Source organism: Lepidochelys olivacea (assembly GCF_965140295.1).
Source record: "Lepidochelys olivacea isolate rLepOli2 genome assembly, chromosome: 18".
Lineage (NCBI taxonomy): Eukaryota > Metazoa > Chordata > Testudines > Cheloniidae > Lepidochelys > Lepidochelys olivacea.
This window is the reverse complement of record NC_140428.1, coordinates 20083072-20101315: the sequence shown is the minus strand read 5'-3', so window position 1 is coordinate 20101315 and position 18244 is coordinate 20083072. Positions and strand designations below refer to the sequence as shown.

Sequence of the window (18244 nt, the reverse complement as noted above, 5' to 3'; positions counted from 1 at the left end):
TCCCGTCTCCGCCCCTGCAAAGGTCATTTTGGTAACTCCACTATCCGAGGTCTCCTTGCCGTGAGCCTGACAGCCAATGCGATCTTCACATCAGCCTACCTCTACCAGAGCCTGCGCTGACCTGCGCCGCCCCAGCTCTTCGTGACGCCACCTACTTCCCAAGAGACTGACACGAGAACAATTCAACCGCAGCTTTGGTGTCCTATGGCCATGCCACAGGCGCATGCTGCTTATCAACCACTGCCTGCCAGGCTGCAGGGACACCGGGCCAGACAGCTGCTGCTGCCACCTCGGAGCAGAACGTATTGAAGGGCTGTTGTGATGCTGGAGGTGGCCAGCGGGACTCTTCGTAATACCCAGCTCAAGGTGAGAGGTCAGCTAACGTCCCTTGCATCTTCTTTCTAAAGAATCTGTCCGCGGCATGAACCGGAGAAGATGTAAATGACCTGGTTGGCTTTGTCTCACCCCATCTTTCCCACCTATTAACCAACCTTGGATGGACGGTCACGATGGAATAAGAAGAATTTGAACAATAAGTTGGAGACAAGAAGCAGGACCTGGTCTTCAATTATTGAAATGGCTTCCCCAGCCTGGTTTCCTTGTTGGCACCTATTCTCCCTCCCTCTCACTCTCCCCGGTTCTGTTCTATATGAATGGTTTTATGTCCTCCTTAAGGTTTCCGGAACCCATAGTGGGGACCTTAGCTGCTCTGTGATTCTCTTGCTCTGTGTGTGTGTGTGTGTGTGTGTGTGATCTGCTGTCTGAGGTCTCTAGCCAGTTGCCTTCCTGCAATTCTGGCTCCCGGTAACCATTCATGTCCATTGCTCAAACCAGTACAGCTGCTGTAGAGCTGGGCACATCTGCATTAAAAAAGCAAACCGATGCTTTTTGCCTCGCCAATACTACTGTAATATGTGCCCTGATGCGCTTGCATCGGGCCTCAGGAGCTCCAGGCTGCAGCTCTGACTGCTGATGTGTTTGTTGACATTGGGAGCTGCACAGCTTGTTCTTACTGTAAACCACATAAACATACTGTTTTGGAAACTGTGTGAAGAGCACTTCTAACAGGGAGGAGTCTGATAACATGCCCCACTCTAGAGGCCTGGCTCCTCATGGTTGGTGGAGGCCTTTATCATTCATTATTTAAGGTATTGCCTTCTTGGCTAAACTGCAAGTCTGTCTCAGCTAGAGATGCACCAGACCAGCTAAACGTCCAGGATGTCCCTTAAAATCCATGGTGCTAGCCCAAGACTTTCAAAAATAGTTTCTAATTTTGAAAGTCTCCATTTTTTGGGTGTCCAACTTGAGATGCCTTAAAGGAGCCAGGTAATTTTTTTCCAGAGGGTGTGTTCAGCGCTCCTTGGAAGTCAGGTGCCTTTAAGGTGTCCAGTTGGACACCCAAAATCATGGGCATGTCTGAAAATTATGGCCCCAATGTCTAAATTCCTCCATCCCAACCACATGGCACAAAGGGAGACCTGGCTGGCCCAAAGGATGAGGCCTCTGAAGCATGACAGGACTCTGCCCAGAACCTTCCTGTGGTTCTGGTCCTGTTCTCCTTTTGGTCTTGAATCCTCTTACCTCTCCACATCTTCTTCTGTTTTGGATCTACTGAATTGCGCTTGCCATGTCTCTTCCCCTCTGCATGCCCTTCTACTGGCTACTTTGGGCATTCCTCCTCCTCCTCCTCCTCCACAACCAACCACTGTGGTAGTCTGTTGGCGATAACAGACTTCCCTATTAATCTGAAAATCTCACCTCATAGTAGAGATCTGGTGCTTTAAGAAACTGCTTTTCCTTCATGTTGCTTATTGAGCCGTCATGCCCTCTCCTAGGACAAACAAAGTGATAACCAAACACACTAATCAATGTGCTGCCCATCCAGGTAAGTGGCCTTTATTGCTGGTGACTCAAGTCTTGCTCTCCCTGTGTCTCTGCACCTATTCTTGCATTATCTTAGCAACCTTCTTATAGCCCCTATTGGTCCGCGAAGCCCTCCTACTGCCTTCTCCTCTCTCTCGTCACATGCAGGAGACTGACTGACTGCCACGGGCTCTTATCAAGAGATTGTGGAAGCAGGATCTCTGACTCTGTAGCTTTGTCTGGACCCTCCTTTGGTGTTCTGGCCTGGCTGTCTACCAGGCAACTCCTTCCCCACGGCCTAGATTCAGACTAGCAACTGTATCAGAAATAGTGGGCCATGCCCTATGCTGATTAGTAACTCTTTGTAACTTGCATTAAATGTTTCCCATGTTTGGGCTAGTCTGCGACCTCATAGTGGTGAGATTTGTGTCCCTCTGATGTTTCTTTGGGTTGTATTTAGTGTTCATACAGGCAAAAAACTGGTAGTGGCATTCCACAAGCATTCTCCATACCGCTGTGGCCCTGTAACTCACTCCTGACCCGCAGCAACCCGTGGTATCCTGGTCAGGGCCCCTTGTCCTGACTTTTGGCGTGCTCACATGCTCCTAAGTGGAGACTGGCATGCCGTAGAGTATGGTGGTCTTGTATGTCTTATTGTGATAGATGTGCACTGTGACTTTGCTTATGCTACGAAATTCGTTTCACTTCTCACCTCACGGTCTGTGCTGTATTTACCCACCGCCACATCTAGCACATGGCCCCACTTCACATGGTTTTTATTTGTCCCCACCAAACTCCAGTGCTGGATTTGCCCCTGTCTAGCATTTCTTCTTTGTTCCCAGCACCCGCGGCTCTGTAGACTCCCAGCCCCTCCTTTCTTCCTCTTGCATGTTTCTTGTTTCAGGAACTCCCTGATTCCATTTCTGAATCTGCTGCCAGGAGGTTGGGCTCCTGGCCAGGCATTTAGGTGACCCTGTCTGAAGCCGTTTTAAGACTTTTTGGATGCTCTCACTTAAGAGGAAATTCACAAGCCCTTTCAATCTGGTGCTAGAACAAAGCAGGAGCGATGCTATTGCTGATGCAGAGCCTTCACTGTTGTTAGTGTGTGTGCATGTGTGTGTATAAATGTTTGAAGAGTTTCTTCATTTTGAAAGATCTGAGCCCATGTTTGTCACTATATTGTCAGCCCTAATCCAGCTACTGGACAGTATGTCCATCCTGCTGCTGTTCTATATAACGCTGGTTTGGAGGAATCAAAAAAATGGTTCCCCGGTCAAAATCTTTGTGCATGAATTGCTGGTGGCATGGGTCTTCGTACAATATTGTTCAGGGATGGAATTTTATTTTTCCAATTGTTTTTGCTGTAAAAGCCTTTTAGGAGTGGGGGATGGATGTAAACTTTCTGTACATTAAACAAGATTTGAGCTTTATTTAAATAAGGTCAAGGTTGACTGAGAGGTGGGACATAAATGAACTCTTACCAAAAGGAACCTCAGCCCTGCTGCTGAATGATCACCCTCTCTCCTCCCCATCCTCCCTTAAAGATGCACACATCCTTCTTCTCTGTGCCCAGATTTATTATGCATGTCCCAAGACCCTGGAGAGTCTTCGCATGATGATGTCAGCTCTGAATTAAGGGCGGGATCTTGGATTCCCAATGCTACTTTTCAAGAGCGTAGCTGTATCAGCAGGTGTTGTGTATATTGTTCAGGGAGTGAAGAGAGTTTGGAGAACGAGTTGTCATATCCTATAATAGCCCAGACCTAGAGGTAAGCATTCCTGGCACATAAGCGGACTGAACTCGCTGCAGTTCAGCCCGCTTACTCAGTGGCAAATTTTGGCCAGTGAACGTCCAAATCCCACTCCCTATTCCTGGGTGACAGTAATATTGTGAAACATTGCCGAACTAGTTGGGGGTCTCTAAAGTGATGCAGCTGGGAGCCTGTGCTGCCTCTGGATATCTCTGGATACTGCTATATTTCCCAACCACCCTTCCTTAACTTCTATCCCAGATGTCTGTAAGAACGTCAGAAAGCACCTATTTCGTCAGTGCAAGGAAGCTGTTTCCACAAACGCTGCCTCCAGAAGTGACTATCAAATCCTCCGTGTCCTTGGATGGGTGGGGAAAGGTTTGAGGTACCTGCTGGTAGAAGTAGGTATTTGGGGAGGGGGGGAATGATGATAAAGCGGAGTCCTAAACCTTATCTCCTACTAAAGAAATGTTGTATGTTATCTGTATGCTTGCTTTGGGCTCTGACACTGTACAGTTTAGTTATATTGTGCTCCAGTTACGGGGAAATCTGTCCCCAGGAGGTTTTTAGTTCATGCTCGGTGTTTAAAGAGGATTATTTTTCTTTAAAAAACAACAGAAAAAAATACCCCAAAAAATTTGAAATTATAAATCTCATTTAAATGTGTCTTTTATTTCTGTGTGTCCGTGCGCGCATGTGGGTGGGGGGGAGACCGCTGGTGTGTGCGCATGCGTACCTTGCAATCAAGCTGTGATCTCAAAGCTACACAGAGTTAGCAGACAACTCAAGGCAATGCAAGTTGCCCCCATGCAGTGCCCCACCAATGAAATTCAACCCTGACCTGGAGGGAATCGCCTTTAGGGTGAGTGGGAAACTTGATAATCTTGCCCATTCGATTCTTTCTCCTCCATGGAGACTGCCAGTCAGGGTGTCGGTTGTGAATGGGAATTTTGTGATGTGGACAGGTATCTATTAGAAACTAAATTGAGACCCACCAACAGGTACCATGTCAGCCACTGACCTGCCACAGAGCTGGTGGTAACTTTCATTTCTAGTTTGCTAGAACATCAGTAGTGAGAGAGAGAGAGAGAGGGTCTGTTTCCCATTATCAGTCATTTAATCGTCTAGACTCATCTCTGCTGGACATATCAGGTCCATTCATTAGCACAGAAGGTGTGATCGATAAGGTGTACTAGAAAAATTAGGGACTTCCCCTTTCAGTGCTTTCTTATTGATGAATACAAAGAAGCATTTTTCAAATTCTGCTTTACTATTCGGTATTCCTGCTGCCTACCCGTGGGGAAATGGACCAGAATGTCTTTTTAATGGGGAGAGTTTGTTCCTGCTAGCCCTGTATGGTCCTTTATTTATTCTCCATTGCCAGTCTGGACACCCAGTGGTAAGTAACTAGCCTATGAACCCAGTGCTAGTCTCACACTCCAGCTAGCTAGCTGGGATGCACTATGCACGTTGGGTTTCCTTGTGCCAAATACAATGCAACTTAAGCATAGAAAAATGAGACTGGTGGATACTGATATAACTGCCTAGCACAGTGGGGTCTCAGCACTGATGGGAGCCTTTGGACACTATTGCAGACTACATAATAGTTGATAAACACTGGTGTAATGGGAAACTGCTTTATAATCCTACTACCTAATGTGTTGATTTCATAGATGTATTCGTTTTAAAATGTCTTTGGAGCCTGATGTTAATTTAGAGGAAGTAAGTAAAAATGTGTGTCTTGGTGGCAGCACCACATGGTAATTCTCAAGATTTGTGTAAGATCAGGCCACTTGCTCCCTGCGCAGGCTGGGGCTCTGGAAGGATGACTTTCAGCTGGCTGGGTGGGATCCAAACTGCACGCCTCATGAGCCTCCCTCCTCTACCTCCGTTTCAGAGCAGTCGCTTGGAGGATGGGACTTCATGACAACCCAGAATGGAAGTACTACAACTCCAACATGGACTAAGCCAGTATCTTTGCATTACTACTGGAGTGTCCTGAGCCTCATTGTCATGGGGCCGGGCAAGATGAGGAGAGGCCTGTGATTCAAGGCAAGGAGGAGCCCCAGGTTAGAGAGCAGAGATGGGGAAGATTGAGAAAGATCGTGCTTGGAAGCCTGAGCCCCTCCAGGTGAAAGGAAAGCCATTTCGTGCAGCAAACTTAATGTTCTTAATTATTAGCCACATTCAGTTGCCTCTTTCAGTAGACTTTGTCATTTAATCTCCTTTGAGGCAGGGACTCCTGCTATTTGTAGGTAAAGCCCCTGGCATCAATGGGCCTGATCTCAGCGGGGACCTCTAGGCAATACTGTTATACAAATAGTAATTTGCCATTATGTCTTCCAGTGTTTCATAGGCAAAGGTGTGTATGTGAGAGAGAGAGAGAGAGAGTGAAGATGCTTAGATCCTGATCCTGCAATCCTGACACATGCAAGTAGTGCTATTTTCTTCCATGGCATTACTTCGCATGAGTAGGGATTAGTCATGTGAGTGCATAAGCGCTGCTAGATTCAGCCCCCCAAACGCCATATGTGCAAGCTCTTCAGTATCAAGGTGGTCCAATTATGACAATAGCCTTGTGATTTGTGTTCTCCTTTGGCAGGGTTTTGCTTATACTTGTCAGGTAAGCTTATGTTTTAATTTTGTAGTGGAAGTTAAAATTTTGGAAGATCTGAGTGGGTTAATCAGAGCTTCTTGTTTGAATGTAGACTTTAAAGACTACCACTTTTTTCCCCCCTCCTTTTATTGCTGGTGTTTGGCAACCTCCAGGACACATTAAAGCAAATGTGTTTTGTCTTTCTGAAGTTTCTCTGAAAATTTTTTCTATTTATTGTTATGGAATGGGGGTGCTAATTTCCAGACACTTTTTCTTCTGGTGTGGGAGACTTCTTTGTTCTTCAGTCTCTTTATTTTGTATGTTTTTCCCTTCCATTTAATGCTAGAATCTACTGGATAGTTTTCATTCCTTCTCTTCTTGAGGGGGGAGGGAGGGCAGGGAGTGGGGGAGTTGGATAGGGGGTGGGGTCGGGGGGGGCAGTTAGGGACAAGGAGCGGGGGGGGGGATTGTATGGGTCGGGTGGGTCAGGAGTTCAGAGGGGGGCAGTCAGGGGGCAGGGACCAGGCTGTTTGCGGAGGCACAGCCTTCCCTATCTGGCCTTCCATACCGTTTCACATCCCCGATTTGGCCCTCAGGCCAAAAAGTTTGCCCACCCCTGATCTAACCTAAATCTCCCTTGCTGCAGATTAAGCCCTTATGTCTTGTCCTACATTCAGTGGACAAGGAGAAGAACACTTGATCCCCCTGTCCCCTTTATAACAGCCCTTAACATATTTGAAGACTGTTATCAGGTCGTCCCTCCCTCAGTCTTTGTTTCTCTAAACTAAACATGCCCATTCCTCATAGGTTAGGTTTTCTAAACCTTTTATCATTTTTGTTGCTCTCCTCTGGACTCTCTCCAATTTGTCCACATCTTTCATAAAGTGTGGTGCCCAGAATTGGACACAGTACTCCAGCTGAGGCCTCACCAGTGCCAAGTAGAGCAGGACAACTCCCTCCCCTGTTCTAAAAACAACACTCCCGTTAATACATCCCAGAATATTTGCCTTTTCCGCAATGGCAATGCATTGTTGACTCCTATTCAACTTGTGATCCGCTAGAACCCCCAGATACTTTCCAGCAGTACTACCTCTGAGCCAGTTATTTCCCCTCTTTCTAGCTGGGCATTTAATTTTTTTCTTCCTAAGTGTAGTTCTTTGCACTTGTCTTCATTGAATGTCATCTTGTTGAATTCAGACCAACGTTGCAATTTGTCAAGGTCATTTTCTATTCTAATCCTGTCCTCCAAAGTGCTTGCAACCCCTTGAAGCTTGGTATCATCTGCAAATTGTATATGCATGTTCTCCGCTCCACTATTCATTAATGAAAATATTGAATAGTACCATTCCCAGGACTAACCCCTATCGCACCTACTACTCTTGCTCTCTCCCCCACCCCCTCAGTTTTACATCAAACCAATGATAACTACTCGGTATGGTCTTTCAAACAGCTGTGTCCCGTCCCCCCCACTTTACAGTAATTTCATCTAGACCACATTTCCCTAGTTTGCTTCTGAGAATGTCATGTGGGATTGTGAAGCCTTACTAAAATCAAGATATATCACCTCTACTGCTTCCCCACTGTTCACTGAGAAGGAAATTTGGTTGGCATGATTTGTTCTTGACCAGTCCATGGTGGCTATTCCTTATCACCTTATTATTCTAGGTGGATACAAATTAATTGTTTAATAATTTGTTCCAGTATTTTTCCAGGTATCAAAGTTAGGCTGAATGGTCAATAATTCCCTGCATCATTTTCATTCTCCTCTTTAAAGATAGAATGCTTCAAGTTGATAATATTGCATCCTCATCTGTGAAGACTTCTGTACCTGGCTTATAATGATACAGCTGAAGAGTGATGTTTTGTTCAGTTTCTCCTTTTCAAATGCACTGAACTGCACCAATAGGAAGATATCAGAATAGCCCTGGAAGAGAATATTGCTGGACTCTCTAAAAGGGCTGCATTGTCCTTGTACCATGCAAACTTCTCATTTCAAACACTGTCAGGTATTACTGGAATGTCATGGGTCTACAGTTAAGAGCAGTGGTAGTGATGTATTCTCATTGCAGTGTGCAAAGACTTGAACACCATTGCAGAGGAGATGTACCTCCATAATCCATCCATACTTCCTTACAAACCACCCTCAACAGAAAAAAGAAAAGGAGTACTAGTGAAGCCTTTTCTTTTTGAGGCTACAGACTAACATGGCTGCTACTCTGAAACGTCAACAGAAACTGTTTCAAAGGAGAGCTATCAGTTGGTGGCAGGGATATTTCATCCTGAATATCTTTGTGCTATTTCTACCCTCATTACTTTAAGTCCGAGAGTGAAGGTAAGAGATTTAGGAATCAATTAAACGTATCATGACGGCTTTTGTGTGATCCACTAGCATCAAGCTATTGCTGCTTTGGATCTAAATGCAACAAAATGACACTCAAATACATTTCTCTTTCTTCATTTTATAAAAATTGTTTCTGCAGAACAGAGCCTCTGTTGCCCAGACAAACAAGCACCAATAACTTTATTAAATTAATGGCAAAGGTAGGTAAGGTTTTGACTTATAATTAAGACAGCTTTGGTTAGGTTAGGTAAGTGGTTGGAAGCAGCTGCAGAGGCTCTTTAAGGATCTAATGTGACTTGTTGTGTAACCAGAATCTAGACTATCCCTCTCTCATTGACTCTTACATTTTAGTGTTTGGTGAATTGTCGTACTTGTGAATGTGGCAGACTGTGATGAGACGGCATAGCGTGGGCAGGAGTTGCCGTAGCACTGTAGCATTCTGCCACTATGCCGCCTTCACTTATGGGATCATCCAGCAGACGTCATCCTCTATCTATCTGATATAAGGGAGGCTGCTGGGGTTACTAAACTGGATAGAGTGCTAGATTGAGCCTGGTTGGCCACTTAGGCCACAAGTCAAACTCAGACACTTTCTATGGAGGGTTCAAGACCCATATGTTGATTCCTTGGTGAATGGTAACTTTCTCAATGTGCTGACAGTATTTAAAAAAAAAAAAAAAATAGTGATTCCCCAATTTTACTTACTAGCCTTTCTCTACCTCACACACTCTGCAAAACATATATAGTATAATTTGCTAATTTAATTTTCTCATTTAAATTAATAGATGTATAAATTGACAAGTAAATAACTTTTATATTCACATGGTAGCATTGACCCACACTTTGTAATTCAAATATTGTTTACAGGTCTGCTCTGGTTGAAATCACTGGCAGAAGTCCTACTGACTTCCAGCAGTGATTTCAACGGGAGGAGGTTTACCTGTCATTACTTTAAATTATTTAATAGTTATCTTTTCATAAGCGTAAGGGGTGTTGGCACTAATTTTAAACTTTACTGTGATAGACCTTAAACCATCTTGCACTCTCTTCTTGGTCTTGGTTATCTGTGTTCAAGGCTTTTCCCATCAACTAACTCCCTTTAACTGCTTATCAAGGGGCCTTTCTTTTTGCTGCTGAATGTATAGTCACAGCCAAGAAAGAGGCAAGTAGATGCTGCTCTGTGTATTCTTTTAAATTTACCATTAGGCCCACAGCTTTCCGTGCTGGAACAAAATGTCCCAGGAACAGTGTGTGTGTCCTGGAGCAGGACTGAAATACCCCCAGCATTGTCCAAGCTCAAGGCAATCCCTGCCCTTGGGAAGGGGCTGTGCTGCTGGGGGGCTAGATACTGTTTGGTTCACTTGTTTTAGTGGCCATAGGGCCCCCCAAGAGTCCTCCCTCAGGCCAGGGCTGGGCTTGTGCAATCTCCCAGAATGCTCTGCGGCTGGCAGCTGAGGTACGAGAGCGCCTTGCAGCTGCCCTGACTTAAGGTGATGAGCGGGCTGCGCCCCAGGCTGCGCCAGCCCTGCCGGGGCGGCTTGAACGAGTCCCCTTACAAACAATGCAGCTGCCCAGTGTGGACAAGGCCTTAGCTCACGCTCCTGTGGCCAAGCTCAGGGGCCGGGCCTACGGGGAGAGGGGATGTCTCGGCGCAGGGCCATGCTGCCCTGGGGCCCCCCTGCTGCCGGCCCTTCTCCCTGGACCCTGCCCGCAGCGGAGGACCGCTTCGGCCCCGACCCCGCTGTCTCTCCTGGAGGCAGGCGGCGGGGCCCCTTCGCAGCCGGTGAGTTTGTGCGAGGGGGGGAACTCGCTCTCCTTACCCGCCTTTAACGCGCCCTGCAGGCTCTGCCCGGTGCGGGGAGAGGGCGGGGTCCAGGTGCAACCTCTTGACCGGCTGCTGTATTTGGGTTTGGTTTTTTTGTTTGTTTTTGTTTTTAATGACAGCAAAGGCGTGACCTGGCCGTGACCCTAAACAAGCGCCAGGAGCTCTGAGAGCCGGGGGGCGGCCCCCCGGCCAGGGCACAAGGGCAGGCAGAGCGCACGGGGCCGGCTCCGCAGACAGGAGCCCGAGAGGGGGAGCGCAGGGAGCCCAGGGACCGGGAGCCGCCCGCCCGGGCTGGGACCCAGAAGCGACCGGCGCCGCCGGGACACCCCCGGCCCCTCCCCCTCCCCTCCTCCAGCGCCGTGCGCCGGCGCCATGGAGGGCGCGGGGTCCGGAGCGCTGGGCCCCCCGCCGGCGGGAGACGGGCAGGGCGCGGGGGAGGCCGCCCCGCAGAAGCCCCCTTACTCGTACGTGGCGCTGATCGCCATGGCCATCCGGGAGAGCCCGGGGCAGCGGCTGCCGCTGAGCGGCATCTACCAGTCCATCGCGGGGCGCTTCCCTTACTACCGGCTGGGCCAGAAGGGCTGGCAGAACAGCGTCCGCCACAACCTCAGCCTCAACGCCTGCTTCCTCAAGCTGCCCCGGGCGCGGGGCGCCGAGCGCAAGGGCAGCGACTGGACCCTGGACCCGGCTTTCCACGACATGTTCCAGCAGGGCAACTACCGGCGCCGGCGGCGGGTGCAGAGACCCCAGCGGGCCGCCCTGGCTGGGCCCGGCCCGGCCCCCGCCGGCCCGCAGCCGCCCGCCTACCTGCCCCGCCAGAGCCCCCCGGGCGCCTACCTGCTGGGCAGCGCCTGGGCGTCCCTGGGGCAAGGCCCGCCGGGCTGCCCGCTCAGCAGCGGCCGCCCCGCCCCGTGCCCGGCGCCCCTGGGCGGCTACGGCCCCTGCCCGCGGCTGCTGCTGCCCGGGGCGGTGGCGCATCCGCAGCTGAGCCCTGCCGCAGCGGGGTCCGGCTGCCCTTACCAGCAGCCCCCGGAGCTGCCCTTCATGCGGTACTGGGGGGAGCAGGAGAGACCCTACGGCGCCTTGCCCGCCGGCATAGACCTTTGACTCCTTGGCCATCGGACAGGAGAGGGCCCCGGGTGCTGCGCCCGGACCCTGAGAGGTGCCCCGGCCTTTCCCTCTCCCCGGCGGATCGGGATCGGAGCCCAAACAACCCCGTGTTCTCCCCTTCTCCCCGCTTCTCCTCTGAGCGTTGCGGGGAGCGCTTGGATTGATCACGGGGACCCCTCCCGTGTTAACGCAGTAACCGGCAGGCGAGGTTTGTTGCGCGCCGCCTCTAAAGAGGAGTCGTTGAAAGGCTTTTGGGGAGCCTCGCTGAAAGAAGGGGGTGCAAATTCGGTTGAAAGGGGAACCACAGTTCTGAGAAGAGGAGCCACATCGGAATGGACTTCGGAAGTGAGCCTGTACTTCCCTTGCTTTGGAAAGGGGAGGAACTGGGACAGTACCACATTATAAATGCAAACACAAGCATTAACTTTGAAGTCCAAATGAATACAGTGAGTTGTGCGTTTCACTAACAATATCAGGGCTCCGGAGATTCGCCCTGCAGCTCTAATTCTCTCCAAACTGATTCTTCTCCGGGCAGAGGATCCTAGAGGACGTTATTTGTTCTGCAAAACTAACCCTAATATTTTAGAAATTCCCTGTCTGCAAAGTATTATAAATAACTTGAATTTGGGGTCAAAACTTTCTTGTTCCAAAGAAAGAATGAAGAGTTTCAGGCTAGTTTCCTGTTACATAGTTATTGTAGAAGTGGTATAATGTGTTGTTTAAGTAAGAATAGTGTTAACGTTTTCAGAGACTTTTATTCGTGAAAGCCGCTTTAAAATACGCAGTTACTGAGGAAGCATCAAGGACAATATATTTGAAAATGGTGGTTGGTACATCTGTTAGGAATTTAAAAACCTGTCTATTTTATTTTATTTTTTTTGGATTATTGAAGGGATTTAAAGTATGCTGCCTTGTTTCATTCTTTCCGGTGGCTCCTAAGAAACGTGAATTCTCCACTGCATAACCATTGTTTCTTTTATTGTGTTAAATTCAGTGGTACTAGTGAAACTGGAAATGCCTGACCTTGGGCTGTTATCTGTAAGCAAGAGAAGTTGATGAACTGATATTTCAGTTTTGTTAAGTCTGAGAAATTGTTTTGGGGACTGAAAGTAATGTGCTATCATTTTTAAAAGTGAAATATTTTTGCAAATGTCCTTCAAAACTCAATTTCTGAACTTTTTTTTTTAAAAGCGTTATGTAAAGGAATAACTTTATTTTTTAAAAAGATGCTAAATACCAAAGACTTTTGGGATAAATCTTGTAATCCTTACTTTTTTATATTTAAAGAGAAACTATTTTGGTTGAAGTGAAGTCAGAGGCATTTTATATACTGTTCCTTGTTAGTATAGTTATTGTGAACAGGGTTATAATGGCAATGCAGCGGTCCTTTTGTTGTTTGAATTTCAGGAGTGGCTTCAGCTCTTTTCCTGTCAAAAAAAGATTCTAAACGCAAATAGTATTTCTAGTCGAAATCGCAGTTTGTTATAGAAATGAATGGTTGAGATACTATCAATATGCATAGCAGCATTTTCTGGTGTGTTACATTTTGAGACTTGTTTCAATAAATATTTGTTACTTTATAAAAAATATGGCTTTATTTAAACTATTTTTAATACTGTGTTGACTTCCTCCCTCCCCTTGATTTAAAAGAATGTGTCACCCAAACTAGACCAGAGTTCTAATATTTAATCTTTAAAGTAGTTTTGAAGTTGTTGTTCTTCAAACTAACTTCCATAATACAACACAAACAAAATTTTAGCAACCTTAGTAGATTTTAGTTATGGGACCATCCGTTGGTGAAGCAAGTGTATATAAGAAATATCCATTTGTTGCAGTATTAAGATTTTCAGATAAATAAGTAATTTTCCACTGTTGCTTTAATGTGAACCCTAATATATTGTTCAACAGACCACCTGCTTATAGCTGAACTTTGGGTATTAAATGCAGAAAAAAAGCTACGAAGAAATAATTCTGGGATTTTACAGTGGATAATTCCATGGAAGGGGCTTTTCCCTCACTGTAGTTAATCTACTTTTTTGAGATGTGGTAGCTAGGCAGATAGAAAAACCCTTCTACTGACCTAGCTGCATTTACCCGGTGGGGGGGGGGGGGGTAGGTCGACCTCACTGCGGACGGTGCTCAGGATGCAAAATTGTCACAGCCCTGAGTAGCTTAGGTAGGTCAATCCAATTTTTAAGTATAGACCAGGCTTTTAAGTATACACCAGACTCCCCTAGAAGTTAATGGAAGACAAAAGACAGACTATAGAAGAGGTAGCCAAAGGAGTAAAATAAACTGTAGACCCGAGATAAATACAATGTGTTACTGGAGCCTCTGCCACGGTGGAATTTTTTGTCCCCAGCCACTTTTGAGTTATCTGTGAGATACATGAGCGTGTGTGTGTGCGCGCATGTGTTTTTTAAACTGAAAAAGGAAATTTTGGTTTTTTTCCCCCCTCTCATAACTCAAAAATCTTTGAATGGTCTTTCCTCAGATTTATATATATACTCTCTCTCTCTGTATGAAATACATATGAATTATAAAATATATTAAATAAAAACCTTAGGCTGGAAGCAGGGATGAAAAGTTTAGCCCCATAGATCTTTTCAGAAAGTTATCACCAAGCAAAAAGAAGTTAATAATGGTAGTTCATGTTCTTTTAACATTTGCTGCCTTATAACATATATCAAATATATGCATAATATGTATGACTGTGTCTACGAGTGGGAGAGAAATAAACCTTTCAAAAATTACCATAGTAAAAGGAGACAACTGATCAGCTTTGTGCTTTATTACAGAGGTCAGGGCTTGTTAGTGTGTTTCCTTTCCTTGTATCAGAATGTCTGTCTTCAAATGAGGGAAAAACCCAATGCAGGACTTGCAGTTACTGGTGGGCAGCCACAGGTGAAATGTACAAGACAGATCCAGCTCTCCTGCTGTTGGCATCTATAACATTCCAGCTCCCATCAGAATGGGCGTTAGCCTTTCAAAACTAAGTAGAAGAAGTTTGAAAATAATGAATTCCATTTAAATAGGGTGGTGAATTGTTTTGTTTAATTTTTCAGTGATCTGGCCTGAATGGGCAGTCAGGGTCTGAGCTTGTAAACTGTTGGCAGGGGTATGATTCTTGGGGGAGGGGAGGGCAGGGGGAAAGTAGTAGTCATACTCTACTCTGCTCTTCCTGTAATCCCAAAATGTGAATGCAATCACAGAGAAGAGGAATGCTTCTGCTAAAAGAAACCATAGTGAAATGGTGACATTTCAATATTGTCACATGGCTTCAGAGCCAATACCACCAGTGTGATGAAAGGCATAGTTCATACCTTTCATCTATAGTTATTGTTTTGGTCTGTCTGCAGACTCAAGAAGATAAACACACCAGTTCATATTTAGTTCACATGCAGAAAATTTTCTTTGCAGCCACACTAGGAAAGTCTTAGATTGCAAGCTCTCTAGGGCAGGACTGTCTTTGTTCGTACAGTGCCTAGCACAATGTGGTCCTGGTCTATAAGTGGGCCTCCTAGGTGCTACTGCAATACAAAAAATGAGAGAACAATGTTTTTTTAGTGTTAAACAAAAATTGTGCAGAAACTGATGGGGTCACCACAGACATGCTGGTATGAGAAGGCCACCAAATAACACCAACCCCTAGCAGTTGGATATTTCAGCTGATGGTGAAAAAGTGCTTTATTCCTGGCAGTAGTTAGATGTTTGGTGCACATGAAAGCATTAGATAGTAAAGCTCTAACCTGTGGGGGGGGGGAGGAAGTATTTTTTGTGTGTCCCTCAAGGGTCCCCTGACCTTTTCTCTGGCTCACTTCCTACCCTATGGAAAGCCTCGTTTTATTACCACATGCTAGCCAAAGGGGGTCAGATGGAACTCCTTAGATTCCATCAGTGCGCCTCCTGCATCATCAATGTGGGGCAGAGTACAGGGTGTTTATCTCTGGTTCCTAAAATGTTCTACTTTTTTAAATTTTGGTGCTTGTGGGAGGTGCTGAAGACTGAAAGCCTCCCTCCCATGCACAAAACAAACACGGCATTAGCTGTGCAAGTGTCTCCACACTGTTCCACCTGTGTTCATTGCCGTTGCCCTTAGCTTCTCTCTTAAGACTGCAAAAAATGGTCCAGTTTCCCTGTTGGTTTTAACTATGCAGTCCACATGGTAGCTGGACTGAGACCATCAACTCCTTGAACACAGGGAACTGACCAGCCACCCAAGCAGTAACAGCTTTCAGTTGCTACTTGCATGGGTTTTCATTCAAGCCTGTGACTTTGAGGTGACTCTGATTTGTATTTTCAGTCCTGTAAGTCATCCACCCACCATTCTCTATCTACGAGGGGAGAGCGGGTTTTCATTAGTATGATGATGTGGTCTTATTCCTAGGCTTGCCTTCATTCTTGGTCCTGGCTCTACCCTGTGGTGGAGAGGGGAAGGGTCTCTATTTTCCTAAATGTAGGAATTGCTGTACCTATGTCCACTGACCCCAATATATGCAGCTTCCTTTGCATTTCACGAATTTAAAACCTGACACCCTGTAGCTGGAGTCACATAAGGTAGTTTCTGTTGGGTAAGGAAAACCGTCTAACAGACTTATTTTAGAGTTGTGATGGCTCTCAGGTTCATTACTAAGGAAATGAAAGGGTGTTTGTCTCTATTGAGCTTATACTTTGACCTTTGCTATTCAGCAGTAGAGTATCCTAGAGTGAATCAAACAAAGTATGAAACATGCAAACTCAAGTCACAAGTATTGCTCTGTGTGTAAAAAGTTATCCAGCTTCCTGCATTTAAGAAAACAGGCAGCATGGGGAGATCAGCCATGAGCACGCTCATGGGCTTTAAAGGCAGAAAAAGCCAAATGATTAATGCCCACGTTTTTAGAGGCACTGAACAAACCCAGCTCCCAGTGAAGTCAATGGGAACTGCAGGTGCTTTGCAACTTTGAAAATCAGGCCATAAACCTTATATCTGAAATCTCACAGCAAATCCTAGGGGTGAGATGGAAATTCTTTAGTCAGGCAATTAGACTGTATAGTCTGGAATATGTGCTCCATTGTCTGTCTTCTCTGCTTTGTGTTGATAACCTCAGGGGTTTTGTGGTATTGCTCTGCGTGAGCATCAGAACATTGATGATGACAACTGAATACCATGCAGTTACCAGTTTCTGGGACAAAGTGTCAAGATGTTGTTATGAGAGACCGAGCAAAGAAAAAATCATTTGCTGGAACGAACACATGCCCGCCCATTTTACATATTTGAATGGGGTGAAGGGATCTTTGATGCCTAATGAAGATAGTTTTTAGATGGCACTGCATCTAATTGGGGTGAGGTGACTTGTAGAGCCTCCTAGGGGTAAGCATTGTGTTATGCTTGAACATCTATGTGAGATTGTAAATGATGTGGATGGAAGTAACTAGCACGTTAATTAAATTCACAGATGGTCTCAAGCTAGGAGGTGATGCAGACTCCAAGGGGAGCAAAGAAGGAAGTACAGGGTGATTCAGAGAAACTGTAAAAATTTGGCAGAAACTCATAAAATGAGTTTTAATCTGGAAAAATGTAACTTCCTAAGTTTAGCCACAAACAATCACACACAGCGGTGTTGAATTGATTCACTTTAATGGATTAAACAGGCCCAGTTTTTACAAGCTCAAGGCAAATGTTGTAGATTTGAAAGGGAGGAGGACACAGCTTTTGTGATTAACCAACTCTCTCTCTCTCCTCTTCCCCCCCCCCCCAAAAAAAAAAAAGAAAAAGAAAAGACAGTAGAAACCAACCTCCTCTTTGTTATTATCTTCTAAGGAAAAACCCTGAGAAGAGAGAGGCCTTCCATGACTCCTGTAAGGCCAACAGAACATGACTGTCTTACCAGTGGAATAAGTGAATGCTAGAGTTGCTGCCCCCCTGCTGAGAATACTCTGCAACTGTCCCCCAGACTTTGATCAATGGGTTCTTAGCTCCAGCACCTTAGCGGATCTCAGCAGTTGCAACGGTACATACAGAGGAGGTGCTGTCTGATAGGCAGGAGCCAGAGTATGCTGGGGTGGGGGAATGGAAGGGAGTCGTTAGAACTAATGCCGAAAGACCCCTGTGGATGGCCAGGTTGACATTCAAAATTATGGCCAGTTTAATAGTGCACTGGGGGCGGGGGGTGATATTTTAATGACATTCCTATACTGGCAAAAGCCCAAGTGTGGATGCCCTAATATGGGGGGGAGTGCTTTGCTGGTAGAGCTTTTTTCTTTTTAATCCAGGGAACCTGGTATGGGCTACACCAGGAAAAACGCTCTTTTGCCAGTAGAAGCTGCATCTACACTAGGAGAGTTTGCCAGTATAGCTATACCTGCATAGTTATATTGGCCAGCTTTTCTGTTGTAGAGTAGGCTTGTAACTGTGACCAGCACGTTGGATATGAGCCCATAAAGTATTAATAGAATCAGCTTTTTAGCCACCTTGAGCTATATACAGAGAAGCATCTAATTGAAAACCATAGGTGATAGTCCTCCTCTATTCAGCGTTGCTAAGCCCCTATGTGGAATTTTATTTGCAATTTTGGAACACCTAACTATAGTTACAATCCAGCCATTATGTAGTTGTTTTTATCCAAGGATCTCAATACATTGCACAAGCATCAACAATTTAAGCCTCCTGCAACACTGTGAGATAGGTTTCCCTTTTACAGATGGAGAAACTGAGCCACGGAGATGGCAGGTGACTTGCTAATGGTCACATGAGGAGCCTGGTATATCTGGGAGGA

At 46.0% G+C, this 18244-nt stretch overlaps 1 protein-coding gene and 1 pseudogene across 2 annotated transcripts in view; both read left to right on the top strand.

Moving 5' to 3' along the window:
* The window catches only part of TMEM201 (transmembrane protein 201), a 52507-nt gene extending 46134 nt beyond the window's left edge, over positions 1–6373 (top strand). Inside the window, exon 11 of the mRNA XM_084651798.1 lies at positions 23–6373. Coding sequence (XP_084507924.1) covers positions 23–120 — 98 coding nt within the window. The 3' untranslated portion in view covers positions 121–6373. The remainder of the gene's footprint in view (positions 1–22) is intronic.
* A 3610-nt stretch (positions 6374–9983) lies between these two features.
* Positions 9984–13031, top strand: LOC311532776 (forkhead box protein L2 pseudogene; annotated as a pseudogene). The gene is made up of 2 exons (XR_014714592.1): positions 9984–10334; positions 10496–13031. The product of XR_014714592.1 is annotated as a forkhead box protein L2 pseudogene (transcript).
* Positions 13032–18244: the final 5213 nt, after the last annotated feature.